This window comes from Bombus vosnesenskii, unplaced genomic scaffold (genome assembly GCF_011952255.1).
Source record: "Bombus vosnesenskii isolate JDL3184/JDL3185 unplaced genomic scaffold, Bvos_JDL3184-5_v1.1 scf7180000013262, whole genome shotgun sequence".
NCBI lineage: Eukaryota > Metazoa > Arthropoda > Insecta > Hymenoptera > Apidae > Bombus > Bombus vosnesenskii.
Window position 1 is genome coordinate 2,048,950 of NW_022882922.1, and position 20,936 is coordinate 2,069,885.

General features: G+C 40.1%; 3 protein-coding genes across 22 annotated transcripts in view; 1 reads left to right on the forward strand and 2 right to left on the reverse strand.

The window, feature by feature from the left end:
• Window positions 1–20,936, forward strand: part of LOC117238402 (neurobeachin) — a 413,842-nt gene that overhangs the window by 365,874 nt on the left and 27,032 nt on the right. The gene's annotated exons all lie outside the window — the stretch shown is intronic.
• On the reverse strand, window positions 9,374–11,640 carry LOC117239285 (protein mab-21). Its single transcript, XM_033504799.1, has one exon. It carries the CDS (start codon window positions 11,206–11,208, stop codon window positions 10,111–10,113), a length of 1,098 nt encoding a protein of 365 aa, XP_033360690.1. The 5' UTR covers window positions 11,209–11,640; the 3' UTR covers window positions 9,374–10,110.
• On the reverse strand, window positions 13,239–15,633 carry LOC117239363 (protein mab-21-like). The gene has a single exon (XM_033504885.1). The coding sequence runs from the start codon at window positions 15,239–15,241 to the stop codon at window positions 14,144–14,146; it is 1,098 nt and encodes a 365-aa protein (XP_033360776.1). The 5' UTR covers window positions 15,242–15,633; the 3' UTR covers window positions 13,239–14,143.

The following is a 20,936-nucleotide window of genomic DNA, read 5'->3' on the forward strand; positions in this document are numbered from 1 at the left end:
CGCGTGGTTTATAAAAATAAGAAAGAATCTTCAAAATTGAAGTACTTGTTGTAATATGTAACGGATGAAATAAGTCTTTGTATAGGTTTCATGTCTTTAGTTATATTAATAAAAATATGAAATTCTATATAGATCCACAATTCGCTTATTAGGAAATCCCATTTTTACAAAGTACAAAGAAGATAAATTGAACGTAGATATCGTGGCAATAAGAACGTAGATTCGCAATGGCATTATAGAAATTCTCTTCGAGATCTTTTTGTCGGAGTGTCTGCTAGAACTGGTAGAGGAATAAACGTAAAAACGTTAGATAGGAGATGAGCATCTCGTTGATCTCGTAGAGTAGACATTGCGTGACAATGATCCCTCAACGAAGGTCGCTATTAATATTGCTGCAGCAGCTTTTTGTTCGATCAGAGACCACAGTTCGTGGTCGATCCGGTTCGAAGGATTTCGCGTGACACAATATTTTCATGAGTCCAAGACGCAGCGTATCACCCCGACCTCGACTTCATCAATGTTTCATACGCATGCGATGACCCCAACCTCTTGCGCCAGCGATACACTAAGTGGTTTTGCTCATAAAGCTGTGACGGTTCGTAGGATAATGTCGCTGGTAAGTGGTCTCGAGTAGTGGGTCGGCTAACATGTTGGCGAAAGCGCACATGTGACCAAGGAAGTGTCGCTTGAGAGAAATGTTTTCCTATTTTGAGGGAGTTTTAATGATCTCCTTCCGTTATTGATCAGAATGTTCTATAGCTTTTATTCTTTTAAGGTGAGAAAAAAGAAATTAATTTATAAAGCGAAGTTTTTATTATTTACTACTACTACTCCTGCTTATCCTCCCATCTGGCAATTAACGACATTCAGCAACATAAATTGTTAGTTTTTGCATAAAATAGTCGGCCAACAGTGTATTAAAAGCTAAATTTGTTTTTTTTTTTTTTTGTTTTTTGTGACAGTGTAAGTTTCAAACTATTACGATGAAAACCAATTTATAGTTTTCGCTTTAAATTATTATATAACGTTCAAAGTTTTTAGTGCCCATTATGTAGCTTAGTGTTAAAACAAGTAACAGAAATTCTTGTTTAGATGGTAATTCGTTGATGATATCTATATCTCTATATTACCATTGAAGAAAAGTGGTTTCTACGAGAGCCACGATGACAGTATTTATTTCGACATTCCAGTTTTATCAGAACCAGCTACGCTACCGTGACGTCGATTCTTTCAAACATCTAGTACCAAAGAAGCTGGCTAATATTAATATCGATTGCTATTAAAATCTCGCTATCTTAGAAGTACATGTAAGTACGTAAATATCAAGTAGGGTCCAGTATTTGTATAGTGCATATTCGAAAACATTCTCAGAATAAAACTATTTCAATAACTTACGTTGAGAAGATACATTTACTACGCCGCTTAACTAACGTAATAAATGAATAAGAATCAAAACCAGCCTGCATTTGCATTGAAAAGAAATAAATTACGCTACAACGTATACGAATAGGTACATTTATTCTATTGAATATACAGTTGACATGGTTGCATGTTGCAATGGCTGTCTTTCATAGTAAAACGGCCAGACACTTCTTACAAAACACGGATATGCACGTTTTTCAATTGCGTTCCCGGAATTTGTTCAGCTTCATGAATTTCAATAACAAATCAGCTTTTTGCGTGATTATCCTTCTGTATGTAAAAATTCTATCTATCTATTGGCTCGTAATTTTTTCTTTCACTCGCAGCTTTATGTCACACTACGCTGTGATTAATCTTTTCACTCCAAGTATCCTCCATCTTACTAATTAGCCTACATAAAAGTACTATCCCTCTATTTCCAACAGCCAATCAGCTTAGACGGCCGCCTTTTATACTCAGTTGGAACGAAACCACCAGACTGCACAAGATTAAGAACTGCATAAATTCTGTCTCCTTAACTTTGAGTTCAACCATTTTCGTTTAAAATCACACGGAGTCGCTATACGCTATGCATATAATTCTATGGAATAGCTAATGAAACGATCTAGGAAATACAAAATACGATTTCATGCGCACGATCAGGCAAGTTAATTCATCGAGCATCTTTGAATTTTCAAGTAGAACTATCATATTCCTTATTAAAACGCCAGCATTCTAATACGAATCACTAGAACGTGTAAAAATATGAATAGCACATGTTACGTCTGTCTTCACACCATTTCTTTAATTAACTTTATAAACACCGAATTTTATGGCATAAATATCCGCAGTCTAACAACAATCAATATATAGACATCGATCCGTATGGTAAACGTATTTGCAAACAAAAATTCCCAAAAATTAGCGAATATTTATCAACGCGCAATATAGAACCTGCAAAACCTGATTCATCTGCAATCCTGCATCCGCCCCATCGTACTTATATTCCCCCTCTGAAACAGTGCACTCTAAAAAAGTTTCGAATTTCAAAGCCTATATTTTCCCCCTGTTTTCGACATGATTTGAAGCCGCGACATGGGAACGGGGGTGCGAGCGGGGACACCCGCGTTATTTTTACAATCTCGTTTTGCCGGCTCGAAGGCTCGAGCGGTCTCAGCGTGTCGCTGCTCGGTCTTACGCGCGTGCATCACAGGAGAAAAAGGAATCGTTCGTGGGGTATCGCGTTACCGATCGGTAGGTAAGGCCCTTGTCTCTTCTCTTTTTCTCCTCTTTGGCCGGCAGGGCCGAAAAGGGGTGAAACGTGTGTGCGAGCGCGCGAGGGAGCACGACCGCGTTCCCGGGACCGCCAATAAAACTCGGGGATGTCGAGGATGCGACATGTTGGACAATGAAATGAATGGACGGGTCCCGTTGAAATAATTATGCCACCGATCTGAAAAATATTTTCTGGATCCCTTTTCACGGAATCTGCCGTTTCGTCGATCGAATGCCATTTGTTGCTGCGGTTACTATGGTCGAAAATGTTGAAATTTAAAAGTTCATGATAATTTATAAGTCTACGATCATTTTGATCTCGGAACGTTGGACCGCTTTTCGGAAAGTGCCTTTCGCTTTTTCTATAATCATCGATATAGTATGTTGACGAAGTAGATTTTTGTTCTGATGGTTTATTTGCAGAGGTAAAAAGTTTTAAGTATAGGATACCTAATTTTAATCTGTGTCCTACATTTTACAATAGTTAGCGATAAATATTATGGTGACTTTTATCGCGTAAAACAACTAAGTATATAATTTAACCTAAATTCTTATCGGCGCCTTGCGATCCAATTGAGGGTTAACAAAATTTTAAGTACGATAACGAAACTGACGCATGTCCTTTGAATGATCAGCCTGTCGATCTTCTTTTTACGCCCACACACACTCGTCAACGAACGTCAGCACATATGCACGAAGATTGACGTACATGGCAGGTTGGCTGCGATCCGTACGATCGATCGAAGCTGTCGATGAAGCGGAGAGAGGCAGTTTAATGAGAGCCAGAGCCTCTAAGATAAGCATAGCTCTACCTACAGCCTCTGCAATGTGGCGTATTCATCCGTGCATTCCTGTCTGGTTATCTTCTTTTCTGTTCGCGCACCCGTCGTACCCTTTCGATCAGTTTGCTGTCTTCGATACTCCCCTATGTTGGACGCGTGTTTTGACTTTCTCAAAATTTCTCAATGTTAGCTCTATCCTCGTTTGTTTTTATAATTTCCTACTTCGTAAAGTAAAACACTGATTAGTACGTCAGAGAAAAGCATTTTTTAGCGTTAGCGACGAATCCAAACATTCTCTCCGAAATGAATCGAAAAATAATTACATTGAATGAAAAAAACAACCATCAAATAAATAAGAAATTGAATGAACAAATAATGGATATCTTATTTTATAAAATTCTGTTCTTCGTTCAAACGAAAATTTATTCGAATAATATCGAACACCGCTTTCTTCTCTTGGCTTCCTTCCCTCCTTGTTCGTTCCTCCGTCCTTGTCGGTCGGTCCCTGGATTCGCGAGTCCTGGCCCTTTACTTGTTCCTCCGCGTCGTCCACCCCCGGCTTTTGTCTTATTATTTGGTCGGCGGCCGCACGCGGGCAGGTATATCTTTCCTTCTACACGGCACTCCTCTCGCTGCGATCCACGCATATAAACATCGCGGCTTTATCTGAGCGTTTTATAGCGGTGGAGGTCTCGGCAGCCGTGTGGACCAGCCGCGAAGAACCGGAGGACGAGCCGCGACCGCGGCCTCTCTGCCTACGCTCTTCTTCTTGCGTTTTCTGTTCCTCTGTGCTCTGCTTCTTCTTTGTGTCCCGTATATATTCTCTTCTGTCTCTTTTCTCTTTTACATTTAAAAGATATTTCCTGGATAGAGTTTCCTCGCGTTCGCGAGTTGTTTCGTTCATTTTTTTCTGTTCCGTTGACTTTGAAAACCTGTATTATAATCTTGCTCTTAGTTAAGATGTCCTATCTACCATCTCAGAAGTGAAAAAAAAAGAAACTAACGATTTCCCACTTTCTCGTTTTCCTTCGATTAGTTTAGAATATTCAGTAATTATCTCGTAACAGCTTGTATAATTGTGGCTTTCCTTATAAACTAAAAGGAAGAGTAACTTGAAATATTTCAACATTACTTGAAAAGTAAAAGAATATTAAGCAGAACGTTTTAAGTAAGAAAATATCGAGTTGCATGTTTTTCCTTGAATGCGCAGGTATTATCGACTAGTTCCTTCCAATGTAGATAAATAAAAGTTTAGTGGAGTGCGATTTGGTGGAAACGATCATGATAGCGCTAATGCGTATCCTCGATTTGCGCAGAGAAAATGGATGGATAAATTATTGCCAACATATACTGTTCGTGTTCCTGCAATTGGCATTCTAGTTATATATGGCGAGCTTATTTGCAATTTACCTAAGATTACAAAATGGCCAAGTATGTAATTAGCCGATGATCAGCAAAAAAATCTCTTATTAACTTCTTTTTATCCCTACTTTCCCTTAACCCTCTGTAACTGGATGTTTCCTTGTTTGTAAAACAAGTAAATTACAGTATATTATAATTTTCAATTTTGATGGGAAAGATAAGAATTAATAACTAGCTGAAACGGATGGCTCGTTAAAACTGTAATAATAAAAGGTTAAAATAAATGCATACAATAATAACAAGAAAACTAAGAACATAGATACACATGCATATAACGTTTAAATCGCACGTTGTTAAAAATGGACGACTCCTATTTTTAGTGTCATGATTGCTTGGACTTTATCAACATTGATAAAAAAAAAAACAGGTAGACAAATAGATTGTCAGTAAATAATCGCCACTGCAGAATTTGTTAACGATTTCCTGAGTATCGAAGTGTTTCGCCTAGATAAAAATTAGGTAGGATATTAGAACACGGTATTCTATACCTAGATAAGGAAAAGGAGAACATTACTGCGCGTACAACTACAAACAGCTTTTGAAAGTAGTTTACTATACACGAACCAGTTCGCACCACTTAAACTAAGATATAACATGTAGAATGCAACTCAAATTCCAAAGAATTAAGATGAATTAATACCGTAAAACATCGTTCGATTCTAATATTGTGACATTCGTGTAAGCTTTCGTAATTCAAATTTGCTTTTAATTGTAGTCTCTTTTCGTTTCGAAAATTCTTCGAGCGAACGAGAGAGAAATAAAGAGGATGACTCGTGAACGTCCATCCCAAGAAAAGAAGCAGACGTTCATCCACCACATGTTGTCTTGTCTCAGTTTCTCTTCGATTATCTTTAAGGATCGATACCGCCAATCAAGAAACCCGTTTCCGCGGATCTTGAGACAGTGTTTTCACGGGGGTCCACGGCTAAGATCGATCTCGAGATCGCCCATCGTGGACCGTGAGAGGCGGCTCGACGCGTCGAATCTGTTGCGGGCTTCGCAAAGAACATCGCGGCAAAAACAAGGAAAACGGCTGGCTTCATTAGCATACCGTGTCTGGATCTTTCCTCTTCCTTTCCTTTTACTTTTTCTTTCATTTTTTCTGTTTTTTTTTTCTTTTCCTTTTTACGTGGGGACCTCATCGTTCCTCCGCGATTCTCGCCACTTTGATAATTTCGACGGCTTCGCGGCCATAATTTTTTCCCCGCTTCCTTCTTGGCGAGTACGCCGAATTTCGTAATGTGCTTTACTCACCGCGAGAAACTGGCTTCGAAAAGGAGGACGCGTGTTCTGGAGTCTTGTGGGGGAGGTACGTAGGAGGTACTTGAAGGCACTCGATCGTAGAGAAGGGATAAAAGATTATATTATATTATATTAAAAGAAAGAAAGTATTAATACGATTGGGATGCGGTAGAAAACGTTATTTGGCCTGGGTCACTTTATTTTTAAATCATTTGTTGGGACGTAAAAATAGTCAAATACATCTTAACATTCTTCACGAGATACGATGGAGAAGAATATATACATATAACTTCTTACGAAAGAAATATCTACGATCTTGAGAGGATTCGAAAAATACGATAACATCTTCTGATGAATTAGATTTGAGTTAATTTGGAATAATTTGAACAATTTGAATTTCAATAGGTATACGATTTGAATCATCGTGTCAATACTATTTCCCGCTCGATAAACTGAATCTTGCATACATTGAATTTCAAAAACCAAAATAATTTTGTATTCTGCATCTGCATTCAATAATTCTGCACAATCCAGACATAACATGAGTTCAGAAAATACATTTCTTTTTTCTTTCGGGGGAAAATGGAAAAATTCCTTAACGGTGATCTAACGTATTTTTTTTTTTTTTTAGATCGGAAAAGATTTATTAATAAAATTGCACTCGAATTGTGGTATGCTTATAGAGTTTCTTCGTTGTTCACTGAAGGCTTTTTCGACGAACTTACCAGTCAACTTTTGTTTTCCTTCTACTGAAAGTCGTGGTATTAACTAGATAAATATGTAAATTTATTCACCGTGGTAATTTGTCGCACGCATGACTGCTTAATATTTAATCCACGAACGCAACCACGGACCGGCGATAATGTTCACGCTACGAAATTGTAAATTTGGCAAAGGAGCTTGTTAATATTGTCGCGTGCGTCGCTTGTTTTCGTCCTTAATTTAAATTATGTATTTTCCATTTCTATTTCATCATTTTCTTCTCGTTTCATGCTTAGAGATTGACGAAATCGTCGCATGGTTGCTTATTCTTCGAACAATCGCGTTCTATTCGTTCGTTAGTTGACTAGAATGCCACCGATCGCGAGATTAGCGTTGAACTAAAGACCAACGACACGCGAATTTTTCATGAAAATCTAACACGCGATAAATATTTTCTATTTCTATATTTGTACAAGAAAAAAATTTCTTTCGGAAAATAGAATGTTAAAGAGAAACTGTCTAGTTCGCATTCTAAAACGCATAAAAGTCTACTAGTAGCATATAATATACCTAAAAAATGTTTATGATATTATAAATTGGTAATTAAGAAAGTGCGACGTAATATTCAAACCATGCACTTCCAACGTGAAAAATGGTTTTCAACGAAAAAATCACTTAATTCTCTTCTAATTACCCTAAGCATCCACTATGAAACTAATTTAATATAAGATTAGAACAAATTAAAGCAATTTCCCATTCTTAACAAGTAGTGGTCACGTTTAGATTTTTATAAACAACTCGAAAATAATATGGAAACGAATCAACGAGTAACTTGACTAAATACAACGATAATTTCAAAACATGGACGCGGTTTTGCTCTAATTTTACTTATTTTATTCGGAACTCGGCGAACACTTATGTAACAGTCGCGAGCCATGATTAATCAGGTCTGTTTGCATATTAGACAGAAATATTAATTAATATACTATGACTGTGACTATTTCTTGATCGATAACCGATATGATTTCATTGGACGTTTACACTTACGGACGCTTACAGCTTATGGTGGATTTTGCGAACGTATAAATTAAACGCGTAACAAACGACTATTTGAAATTTTCTTGATGCACGCACTGTAAACACGGATATTAGCGATTTTTGTTTGAATTGTTGCCAGTTTTCCGCTGCTTCACATCACTCACGCGGACGTTCGCATCCGCAAATCGATTACACGCGTACATCCGCTTCGTACATTCTACGATCCTAATTTTTGCTAATCCGACGATTACTAAGCTAACGAACAGGTTGTATTTAAAGTGTCGTTGCATACTCATCCCTATATCTTCTTGTAATTGACACGAACGAAAATTAGGAAAAACATAATGTAAAATAACAGAACGGTAATTGGCTAATAGATAACATTTTTTTCGTTCGTTTTCATCATTTTTGCTTATTATGCATATATATATATATATGTATGTACATTGCATATGTGTCATATGCAAGACTATTCGAATAGTTAGTTTTATTTCTAGTTTTATCGTGAGTGATAATGTAAAAATTTCATAGTGAAAATTTTTACATAGTTTAACATATTCTCTACTCGTACAGAAGAATGTATTTTGTGAGAATTTCAGATTTCACGATACAAAAGAATACTTTCAAGATATTAAATCGGTGAAACATATCACTTAATTGAATCTCTCAGTTCGAATATTAGGCACTCTGTAACAATTAAAATATGGTACTTTTCTATGGAGTTTCAAATTTTAGTATTAGCTTAAGTTCCATTTTTCCTCTTCATCTTAATGTAGCTTTTAAAATTTATCAAGAACCATAGCTGGGACGTTACATAATCCCCAAAGAATTTCAATGCAACATTTCTTTCACAGAACAAAATTCGTTATTCACAGAACTAATAAAAATTACATGTAACAAGTGTAGTTTTCGTGCCTGATGACAAACATGGTTAACTGTGTATAAGTTCAGAAACTAGTATAACCCGGTTATATAAATAACGAATGAGTCCCCCGTCCTGTTAAGGTGCAATTTGCCTATCAGCAAACTAAACCGGGCAGGAAAAAACAAGAACAATAATACGACACTGGCAATAACGTGAGAAGTAGTAACTCACGTTTATAATCCATATCATCACGACTAGAAGCTTCTTTTCTCTCACTGCAAACTTTATTTCTATTCAATTTTATATAGTAAAGACAAATGGAAGATTGCTGTGGCGACAGCAATCTGTTTAAAGCGAAGACTAAACACAACAAAAAAATACACTTGCCTGAATACTTTATCGAAATATCCACTGAACAGCAGCTGAATCGAACGACGAGAGATTCTATTTAATTTTAAGTTCCGTTTCTCCGGCGGTGAAAAAGCGCGAAAACAAAATTTACGAGAGCTAACCAACGACATTAACGTACGCGAACCATTTAATGATACGTCCAAAGAATATTTACGCAAGTTCGATTCTCGTGTAAATTTCGAGTAGGTAAGGAGTGGGTGTTCTGCTCTTGACAGACGAAAATGACGACTTTGGATACGGTTCCATATAAATAGCATTGTATTTCACATACCTCGTGTACACTTTCAATAAATATCTTTCAAATAGTATGTACATAATGACAGGAGAAAAGGGACAGTTCGATCAGAGAAGGAAATTAAGCATAACCCGTAACCGATGACTCTGCCGTAATTTTTCATTCGTAACTTCATTTATAATCATAAATAATTTTAGATTTACGTCGAATCACTTGTGTCTTCCTCGAATGTTCGACGGTGCCTTTAACATATTTTAATTAAAACGAAACGATATAACAACGGAATGGAGCAACAAATCGAGTAACACCGGTTAAGAGTTAGGTATCGTTCGAGTATCGTAATTCAACATAGCTGCCGTCGGCGCGGCGACTCGAAACTAAAACGGAGACTCTCGACGTCGGCGTATTTATGGCACTGGTTCGATCGTCCTCGGGCTTCGTGAATCACAAAATCACACACGCGTATTTTCTCTTTCGAGCACACACAGCGCAACTTGCAAACGAGATTCAAACTCTCTATAATGGCCGAGCAGCTTCTTGAAAATTCTTCCGGCGGTGTCCAGAAGTTTAGGTTTCCATTTCAACTCGCGTTTCCAATATATAAGATCGCTGAATGGAAAACGATCTTCTTTGATCTCAGCGTTTCATTCGATCGCTCCTTTGATTAATTCATAGAGCTCGAAATAGCAAATACTCCCTCGCTCTTGGTGATCCATACACATCAGAATTTTTCTTCGCTACAGCTTTTCCAGAGCTCGACTATTCGTTAATAGTTCCCTGGTGAGTCTCCACACTTGCTTCGCCGCGTTCTCTAAACCACTAGGCGACTTGCCCTTAAATAGATCCAAGTTTGGCAAAAAATAATGTGGGCATCTGCGACACTGCAGACAGGAGATCAGTTGCAAAAGAATGCCATTAATTCGATCTGCTATGCACGTTTCGTCCCATTCTGCTTCGTGCGGATGTTTCTCGCACTCGTACAATAATAATGTTTTCATATGATAGCTGGTAACCGGGTTCCCAGGTAGATCGAGATGTCTGTCCCTGAGAGTTTTCAAAATGCTTAAACAACGCTTTCTACTGCCACCCTGAAGCAAACGATTCTCCGCGTCTATGAACGATAACGCCCAGGCGTCGCCCTCCATAGCGGACTGTTTCCCTTGCAAACCAATGCACTCCTTCGACAACATGTCGAAGCCTTCTGTCTTCACTTCAGCCACGATATTAGGATGTGGCCAAGGTATATGTGCGATGGGCCAGTGAGAAGCTGACCTGGGCCACAGACCAGCGCATTTGAACGCTGGCGTAATTTGTACCACGTACCGCTCTCTGATTCGAAGTTTCACTTCTGTTGTATCTGCTATCATTTTTACCGAGTCCCTGTAGGCACACTTATCACAAGCCTGTGCTACCAGAGTTTGAAATCTCGAACGGATTTTCCGGGCGGACAGGTAGCCGGACGCGGTGATGAACTCCACCCAGAGGGACATGGATCGCTTTCGACCGTCGCTGAGCTTCAACACCGCGCATCCCGGCAATGTTCCATCGTCTACGAAATTCAGTACCCCCATTTGATTTAGGTAGATCACGATCTCGAATTCCGTCGGAGATATCACGTCCAGACCGTCGAAGCGACCATTGTAGTCGGTCAAAGAGGAGATGAACCTCGGCTCCTGTACCTCGACTTCCTTCAGAACGTCTTGAACCACGCGACACACTTCTTGAATCGTCTTCATCACCTGACTCTTTCTAGTCATCACGCGTTCTCCGAAGTACTTGTTGATTTGGTACACCATCTTGGATTGGGCCGACAGCATATCAGCCGGCAACAGCATCGCTGCGGCGGCCTGAAGCCTTCGAAGGCTTCTCTGTCGCGGTTGCTATTTTCTTTTACCGCATTCTGCCTCAAAACTTTCCAAACGATGAATTTTCTTGCGATTTTAATCGAAAGTTCTTCTTCGCTCCCTTTCCATTTGCTCCTCCGTCTTCCTCCTATATCACTAGCTTTGCGTTTCAAGTCCAACTACTCGATACCTGAGAAACGAATCGAGAATTGACCCCGTTGGTTCTTGAAAAAAAAATGACGATGTTCCTCGCGCGTCGCGTCGCTTAAGGACGCCGGTCCTTGCGGCGGAGACACGAACGAGTAGCGAGAGGAAAAGGTGTACGAGCGACTCCGTGCCGGAGCAGATAGTCGACTGCGCTGTCGTTCACCTCCTCCGCGCCACCCGCTCTTCGAGTCGTACGAAGACGTGCGGTGGCCTAGGTGGTCCCTCCGACAGGCTACGCCTTATACCGCGCGGTTCGACCAATCCCGTGACGCACTAACCGCGCAGGCGTGGCCTGTCGTGGTGCGCCGACCGGATCGATCCGCACGAACCGTTCTATCTATATGTTACAAACGCCTCGCCGAAGGACGAACGGAGCGGCGGCGGCGGCGGCTAACCCCAAACGCAAACCCCTTTTTCCCCCATGAATTATGCAGATCCGACTCGTTTTATTTCGTGCTCATAGATACCATGGGGCTCGGCCATTCCTCCGCAACCCCTTCGAACCCCCAAATTTTCGTCATGGTGGAAGATTCGCCGATCACGCTTCGTTACTTAAGCGAAGAAACCTAGTCGTAGTCGTGGCGGATTTTTAGTTGTTTCTGGTTTGTCGATTCCCGATTTTCGTTCGGTCGGATAAGGTTTTCGTGGTTTCCTCGAACGATACTACTCTGTCGCTATCTATATGGTCCCGGTAACATTTCGCGAAAAGGTGCTTTGACTTGAAATAAGAAATTCGCGCGCGACGCTGACGCGGTCGGTTGAGTTATCGAAGATGGGGGACAGTTTCGTTTACGAGCGTTTTTATTGAGGACCGGACGCACGCGGCGAAAAAAGCTCCGTATAAAATGTACATTTAACGACGACAACGATAACTCTCCCATTAAGGCTTGTAAATCGCGAGGCAACTGCCCGATACGGCGCGCGTAAAGTGTTGCCGCTCGCGAGCGCGAGCTCTCCGATTCCAACGTTTTCCTCTCACTTTGTTTTTACGGGCCAATAATAATAACGTAAATTCCCAAACGATCGGCGTGCAGAGAGTGAGTGGCAGCGGTTAACGAATGTCATTGCGCTGGGAAGATAAGGATGGAAGTTTCTGGGAAGAATTAAGATAAGGGACACGGCTCGCGCCTTGTAGGCGTATAATGACCATGAAACTCGGTAGCGATGCCTTTGACGAGGTCGTTTCGGCATCCTGCGCACGAGTGTTAATATCGTAGATAATAATTACGCCGTGATGGTTTTTATGTTCTCGTTTAGAACTGGCTACGATTGAAATCGGACGACTGTACGAAATTTCGGATCTCGTTATTTGGAATGCAAATTTTATGTTTGATAGAAAGATTGTTAAGGGAGGATAGTTGTGAAAGAGATTTGAATTAAGCGACAGTCTTTTATTAACTTCAGTCTAGCTGTAGAGGATCGTCGTCAGAATTGTTAATATTCACTGATTCTTCTAATGCATCGTTAGATTTGTTTTGAAAGTTACATAAAATACACGCCACTATTGGACTAAAGTTACTTTGGTGGGAGAAACAATTGTTGAGAAACAATTCAGTTACCGGTTTATTGAAATTCTCCGTTTTCCAATTGATTTATACGATGAAAGAAAATTATTTGGATAGTTCTTAAGAATGAAGGAAAAGTTTAGGGATGTTTTTGAAGACATATGATTTATTAATTCAAACAATTAATTTCCATCTTTTTCGATTTAAAATATTTATGATGTTAAAAATTCAAGTTTTAATAATCTCATATTAATCACAGTAACTCGAAGCAAAGGTTTCAAATCAATTACATGCATTCTTATTATGAGACGAAATGCATTTATTAGTTTATATTTACATTATGTGTTCGAACAGCGATTCTCTTGAGAAATAAATATCGTTTAAATAATATAAAGAATTATGTACATACAACAATATGGTGGCCAAGCTACCGTCGGCAGCTCGATTGCTAACCGATCATAAACATTAGATTAATTTAACGATAACGGATCACACGACAATTCACATTAGCCATTAGATGAATAAGAGTAGCTAACCGAGTATCTATTTAATCTCTCGCATACTGCAACGCTACGTAGAAAAATCGTTCGAGCTGCGTTAATAAGCAGGAGATTCCGCTCCAAGCGAAAGCTTCAGTCGTATAAAAAACGCAGTAATACTAATATCTTCCAAACTAGTACGTATTTCTAATGATCGGTGGACACCTCGATTAACATTCGATTCAGTCTACAAAATTTAACGTGCCCATTTCGAAACGAAATATTCGATTTATACAAAATCAACGTAGAACCTAGCAACAATTGCTTTCGTACGAAACAGGACACTGGCTGTACGATATTGCACTGGAACGTTGCACTGAACAACGTTTGACTCGCATTATTCGTACCATGGTTTAAAAACTATTAAATAATAGAAAAAGAGAAGAAAGGAAGAGGAAAGGGATAACCGTAATGAAACTTGTTACACCATCCCTATACCCTGGTACGCTGCAGCGTGTGCAAGAAGATAGCGAGTGAAAGTAGGCTTCCCACGTTTACGAGGGTAAAAAGCAGGCAAAGAACTGTCGCGAAAGCAGCATCCTGAAAATCGTGATTCACGCGAGTCACCGAATCCTTCAACGTTCCTCCAACGTTCCTCCAACTTTCGCTTGTCTCTGTCTTTCTCTTTATTATATTCCTCAATTTGGAACTTCAAAAGCGAAATTCCCGGTTCAGCTAAAGTTTCTCCAGTGCACGACTGTTGGTTAGTAATTCTCTCGTCAGTCTCCACACTTGTTTAGCCGCGTTTTCCAAGCCGCTTGGCGACTTTCCTTTGAACAAATCCAGATTAGGCAGGAAATAATGAGGACATCTTCGACACTGAAGGCAGGATATCAGCTGCAGGAAGATTCCGTTAATGCGATCTGCCAAACATCCTTCGTCCCACTCGGTCTCCAAGGGATGTTTCTCGCATTCGTACAGCAACAACGTCTTCATATGATAACTGGTCACTGGATTTCCCGGAAGATCCAGGTGTCTGTCCCTCAAAGTCTTCAAGATGCTTAAGCATCGTCTACGACAGCCACCTTGCAACAATCTCGTTTCTGCCTCCGTGAATGAGAGAACCCAGGCGTCACCCTCCATGGCCGACTGTTTTCCTTGAAGCGCCACGCTCTCTTTTGACAGCAGGTCGAATCCTTCCGTCTTAACCTCCGCCACAAGGTTCGGATGCGGCCACGGTATATGAGGAATCGGCCAGTGCGCCGCCGATCTTGGCCACACGCCGGAACATTTAAACGCCGGCGTGATCTGCACCACGTATCTCTCTCTGATACGAAGCTTTACCTCCGTGGTGTCCGCTATCATCTTCACGGAGTCCCTGTAGGCACACTTATCGCAAGCTTGTGCCACCAGTGTTTGAAATCTCGAACGAATCTTCCTTGCGGACAGGTAGCCGGAGGCGGTGATGAACTCCACCCAGAGCGACATGGACCTCTTCCGACCGTCGCTGAGTTTCAACACCGCGCAACCCGGCAGGGTGCCGTCGTCGACGAAGTTGAATACCCCCATCTGGTTCAGGTAGAGGACCACCTCGAATTCGCCGGGTGAGATAACCTCGAGGCCCTCGTAGCGGCCGTTGCACTCGGTCAAGGAGGAGATAAACCGTGGTTCTTGAACCTCGACCTCCTTCAAAACCTCCTGCACCACCTTGCACACTTCCCGGATAGTCTTTTGTACTTGGCCCATTCGAGCCTGCACCCGCTCGCCATAATACTTGTTCATCTGATACAGCATCTTCGACTGGGCTGCCATCATATCTTGAGGTAGCAACATCTTGCCTCAATATCCTTTAATCGATATCAACGAAGATTCTTTGCAGTCGCTTCTCTGGAACCGGCGAGTCTCATTCTTTCGCGTGGACGCGCGTTTCTTCGATTAATTTGCTTTTACGATCCATGATACCGAGCTTTTTTCGGTCCAGGTATCTTTCTCCCTAAAATGGTCTGATCGATCGATTACGACGATGACAAATAGGGTTAGCACTTTCGAGAAGGAGTCACAGGCAAGAGGACGAACAAAGCGTGCACGAATGTACGGCGATCGGCGGCGGCAGGTGTTGTTCGTGGAACGAGCGCGACTCGAGGTGCTCCGCGCGCGCGACGACAGAGAGAGCACCGGCGACCACCAGCCCGTTCTACTGCCCTTGTAATTGTGTGCCGGCTCCCGAAGTCCCGCCTTCCGGAACGACAGGGTCACGTGGAGTGTGCGCGGTTTTGCCACGCCTCCTGTCGTTTCTTCTCTCTCTCTCTCTCTCTCTCTATCTCTCTCTCTGTCTCGACCCGGTGCCGACCGACCGCGCACACCAAACCGTCACGGCCTCTCGCCCTTTCGATCCGTCGAATTCTTCATCCCGCTTTAGTTATTTACGCGGTTTCTTTCGTCGTTAACGAGGGACATGACACAGGATCTCTAGGGTGGTCTAAGGGGATAGGTAATGCGGTACATAGTCCGGATAGAATTTTGTGGACAGTGAACGAAATGTATCGATTACACGGGAGTTATTGTATAGTTTCAAAATATCGAGTGGAATTTGGGGAGGATTTGGCTGGGTTACGATACGTTTAAAGATCCGATTGGTTAAAGTTGACCGGTTTTGAGTAGCTAGTAGAGAGATCTTCTTCTCTTCTTTAAGATGGTCTACTATTTCGAAAGAATTGAACATCCTTTTAGTCAGAAATATTTTGTTAATTCTTTCATTAAATATAACTTTATTCGGTTTAAAGTGCATTTGCACGTTATATATTCTATTTAAGATATTTGTAGAACCCATAAAGCGTATTTAATTCAGCTTTCACCTGAAACTCCGTCGCTATTTAGCCATGAACTATCACAATGTAAAAAGTGTACGTAAGAAACGCATAAAGCGCACATCGAGAACGTTGGTATACATACAATTGTCCCGTCAAACAGCAGGACGCATAAACATAGTAGAAAAAAAAGACAATAATGCCTTGGCACTTGTTCTTCCATTCCTAATGTCAAGGAGACATCGACGCTTTTCTGCGATGTATCAATCCATCGACTGTCCCTGGAAATAAATTCCTAGGGTAAAAACAAGTTGCGAAAGAACGCATTGTTCGGGCTATGAGATCGCGAGAGGATTCCACGCACGATCATTCGAGCCGATAATTCCATCGTGAGGGTCATTTGAATGTTCGACGTCCGAATAAGAAGCAGATCTGTGTTCGTTTTCTTGTTTGCTCGCGAATAACAAAAACAGCCCCCGCGGTCCGCAATATGGCAGCGGTGCGCTGGCAGATGTTTTTGAATAAGAGTAGCGATCCGCCAACGTGAAATGCACCGCTTTCCTTTTATGCGTTGATCGTAAAAACTCGTGACGCGAATACCTGCGTCCAAAAATACCGATAACCCGCCGAGATATCCCATACGTCGAACGTCCCATAAGATTCCGGAGATTACAGTTTTCGTATGACGAGGTAAGATTCGGAGATTCTCTTCTTTGACCTCCTTAACCCTTTTGTTATCGGAAAATCTAGAGACACGTTGTTGGAGACGGTGTTTTATTTGATGAATGGTGGGGTTGTTGAATGTTTGGTGCTGTTGAAAAGGGTGCTCTTAGTTGGAGGGTGGTGTTAAAAAGGTTTAGCGCCTGTGGATGTACCTACGTTCTGGTTTAGAAGTTCTTGAATAGGACACCGTTTTTAATAAAACTTCTGTATTCGGGGTAGGTCACAAACTATATATTTTAGTAAAATTGTTAATTATAAGCGTATTAGCACTTATCTTTTTTATGGTATAAACTATCGAAAGAAATATTTTTTTTGTGTATTTTAAGGATTCATATTACTAATAATTATCTAAATGTACCCGTTTTAAGATTTTTGTGTATTTCACATGAATTCTTTTAATTCGAATGCTGTAATTTTATAGGACGTTAACTTCTAAAATTCTTACGTGGAAGTTTGCTTCCCTCGATCTTGATATTATCAACCAGAAAGTCTCCAATCTCGAAAATATTCAACATCATATTAACAATCGAATCAACGACCAAGAATCTTTTCGCGAATCTTACTCTATTACTAGTGATTACTTTCCACGCACGAAGATGCACAGGACTAGTATTCTAACAATAGTCGGAGGAAACCTTCAACGACGCGTTTCTATCCGCTTCGCTTCCAGATAATCGAATAAAGTTCAGAAATCCAATCTACTCGAAGTTGGAGTGGTAGATTGGTACCTACCAGGCCTGCTATGCCTTCGCTAATGCGACTTGATTCATGAGTCAAGCACGTGTATCTCTTTCTCCCTTTCGATCTCACCCTGTCTTTTACCCTGGCGCTGTTTTCGCGCGAGACGAGGGGTCAAACGTTCTGCTACATCAGCCCTCGCATTAATGCAGAACCCGGCGTCTCGTTGTGCCCTAAACGTGCCTTTCATCATCTCGTTTCGACGTAATTCGTTTATAATCTGAATTATTTGTACACCAACAAGATAACTCGGGTTCAGTTTCGAAATGATGCCTTCGTGTCTTTCATTCGATGATGTTTTGCTAGTGGAGAGAGCTTTTCGGGTGGTTGAAAGAAAATTGTAGAAAAATATGCTGTGAGAGTAACATGTTGTATTCTTCATATTGGAGTTCTCGATTTTTATTTGACATAAAATTTCCAAAGGTTTTTATTATATTGAACCGCTATTAGGCTAAAGGATAAATTTCAATGTGTAATAAACTTTTTTTAAGAGAATTCTTGTCTTTTTCTGAAACTTGTCAGTATTTGAATGTTTTGATTGTAATATGATTTGTCACTAGTTGGGGATTCATAAATCATAGAGTGCCTTATGTCAGCAATGAACAATATTACATTTTGTGTGGATTTTCAATAAAGTTTCTAGAAACTTCTATCATCATATGTTAATTTTGTTTTTTAAATCCGAAGTAGAGAGCATATTAGTAGAGAGAAAATAGGTATATTACCTAATCACAATCAATCTGAAAATCTAAATTTCATATTCTGATTAATATTCGTCCAAAAGACATACATATATATTTGCAATTGTATTGCTATTACGCATTACATAAATAATTCCTATTAGATATCAATTACTGTACAACGTAACCAGAACAAAATAACATATTAAATATGTATAATCATGTTATTACTCTTTTTGCCATAGCGTATTGAAATAGACATACATAATCGATGTTTCTACAATTTCAATGTCATTTTCATACTAATAACTCGTATTTGACGTAATAAAGATCATTGTTATTAACCGATCTTCATGTTTAAACACGTACTTTATTCGCGAACTTATATGAATCTTTAAAGATCAAATTATAAGTAACAAGGTGAATGATATATATAAAAATACCTATATGCTTGTACAAACAGTTACTATTTTAACATCTTCATTAAATCCCTATGTTTTAGAGTTCTAGAATATTTCCAACACTACAAAATGCCTTCGGTATTCGCGAAACTTCCAAGTAAAATTTTCGAGGATCGTTTCCAGCGACTGCACTATTCACTGGACTATATCTAATGTCCCGATCGCGCCCAAAAAGATCGAAGTTCCAAAAGAGCAATCCTAGTTGAATGCAGTTTGCCAAAACATACTACTACGAAGGCTCGTTTTACACGACAGGTATAAGAGTCTCGAACAGTCTCTTATTACGTGGCGTCTCATTGTATAAGATTTTCGTGTAGAAACGACGACAAGTCCCTTTTCGCAAGAGGCAGCCAGCCGAATTGAAGTATACGCAGACGGCAGCCTTGTAAATCAGCTCGGATGAACATCCTCGCGTAATCCTCGAATAATCCTGAGCTCAGTCGTCGAGCTCCAACAGCCGGCAATATTGGAGAGCTCCATCGTGTATTTTACGGTCTCCTTGGTTAATGACACGTGAACCAACACCGATCTCTCGATTCGATCTGCACGAACGGAACAATGACCGCGAATTGCGAAATTCCTTGCGCAGATAACACATTGAATACAAGTGTACAGTTAAGTGCTTGAAATCACCGCGACGAGGAAGTGAAACTCTGTATGATTTTGACAGAGGCTTGTGGTGGAAATTATGATTATTATTACCTATAATTTTCATTTGGGATTTCGACAAATTCTAATTGGTTTAGTTAATGCTTGGAATAGATTTTCTTGGATTTCTATAAAATTGAATTAAATTGATAGTATTCTGCGCTGACACTTTTGAAATTGCATATTTTGGAGATTTTGATTATAATTATAGATTCATTTCTTGTAAGTAGATGAGTAGTAGTAATACATCGCGTTAGCGCTTGAATATATTTTTCTATGAAATCTTAGTATTATTTCGCCATCAAACGAAATCCATTATCAAAGTTGAAACACAGCTGCAAACTTACTTAAACTATCGACCTTCCACAAGAAAAATTACCATTTTTCCACCAAGCCGATTAAAATACTACTCTTAAAAAATCTTAAAATACTACTTAAAATAAATTAGTTGCAACTAATACAATTTTACGCGGAATCGAATCTCTACGAAAAAATTTAAGTTAATAAACGTGTAATGATCGAATAAAGATCGTGTAGACCAGATTATCGATACGTGAATGGTTCATGGTTCAGTAACGGAAGTACTGGTCCAAATCGAGTGACGGTCTACTCGCATCTGTCGGTCGAAGTGAATCGCGTTATGCGTTGTTTTGTAATATCCCCACACTCCGATATGGGTTCATCAAAGGAAGAAATGTCGTCGTTCGGCATGTACCGAGCGCCATTAGCTCGGCTCGTTCTGTCCAATTACTTTCATCGAGGCTGACGACAAGACAGGAATCCGCATTCCAAGTCGGGTACTTGAAAGTATTCCGTTCACGAATCAACCTTCTTCGACGATAAATTGTCGACAGATATTGGAAAATGAATATATTTTCTCGGAAAATAATTAACTACTGTATTACTTTGTGCGTGATGCTGGTACATCGTTTGAAACCAGTTTTTTTTATTATGAATAACGGCAGTGATGTTCTTTATTCCTATAATTTAAAATTTTCAAGGTAAAATATATTTTTAATTCTTCTTAAGCCAGTGTAAAATATAATAACTTCGCGATTCGAAAATAAGCGACAGATCACAGAAAGCAATAAATGAAGTACATAGCAGAGAAATTATAAGATATATAACACTTTCAAGAAGTCTTCGTATAAACTATGCTTTTTAATGCATCTATGCAAAAATTCAAAAGGAACGTCTCTTATTCAAGAGTTGGATTCACGGTGAATGTCGGTTGAGACACTGCTTTGTCTCTCTGGTAGCAATTCTACGTTTATTAGGGGCAACAGGACTAGCTGCATCACCGGGACCTTTGTGCGCCGGATGCCGCGATACGTTATCTCGTGCGAGATACGGTAATAAAGGTATGAGAACACGCAGGTGGCACGTATAACTCATTGCCGCAGTGGATGGTCTTGATGGTTCTCGAACGTTTTCGACGCATCAGCCGACGCGTTCACGAAACGAGGGTCGT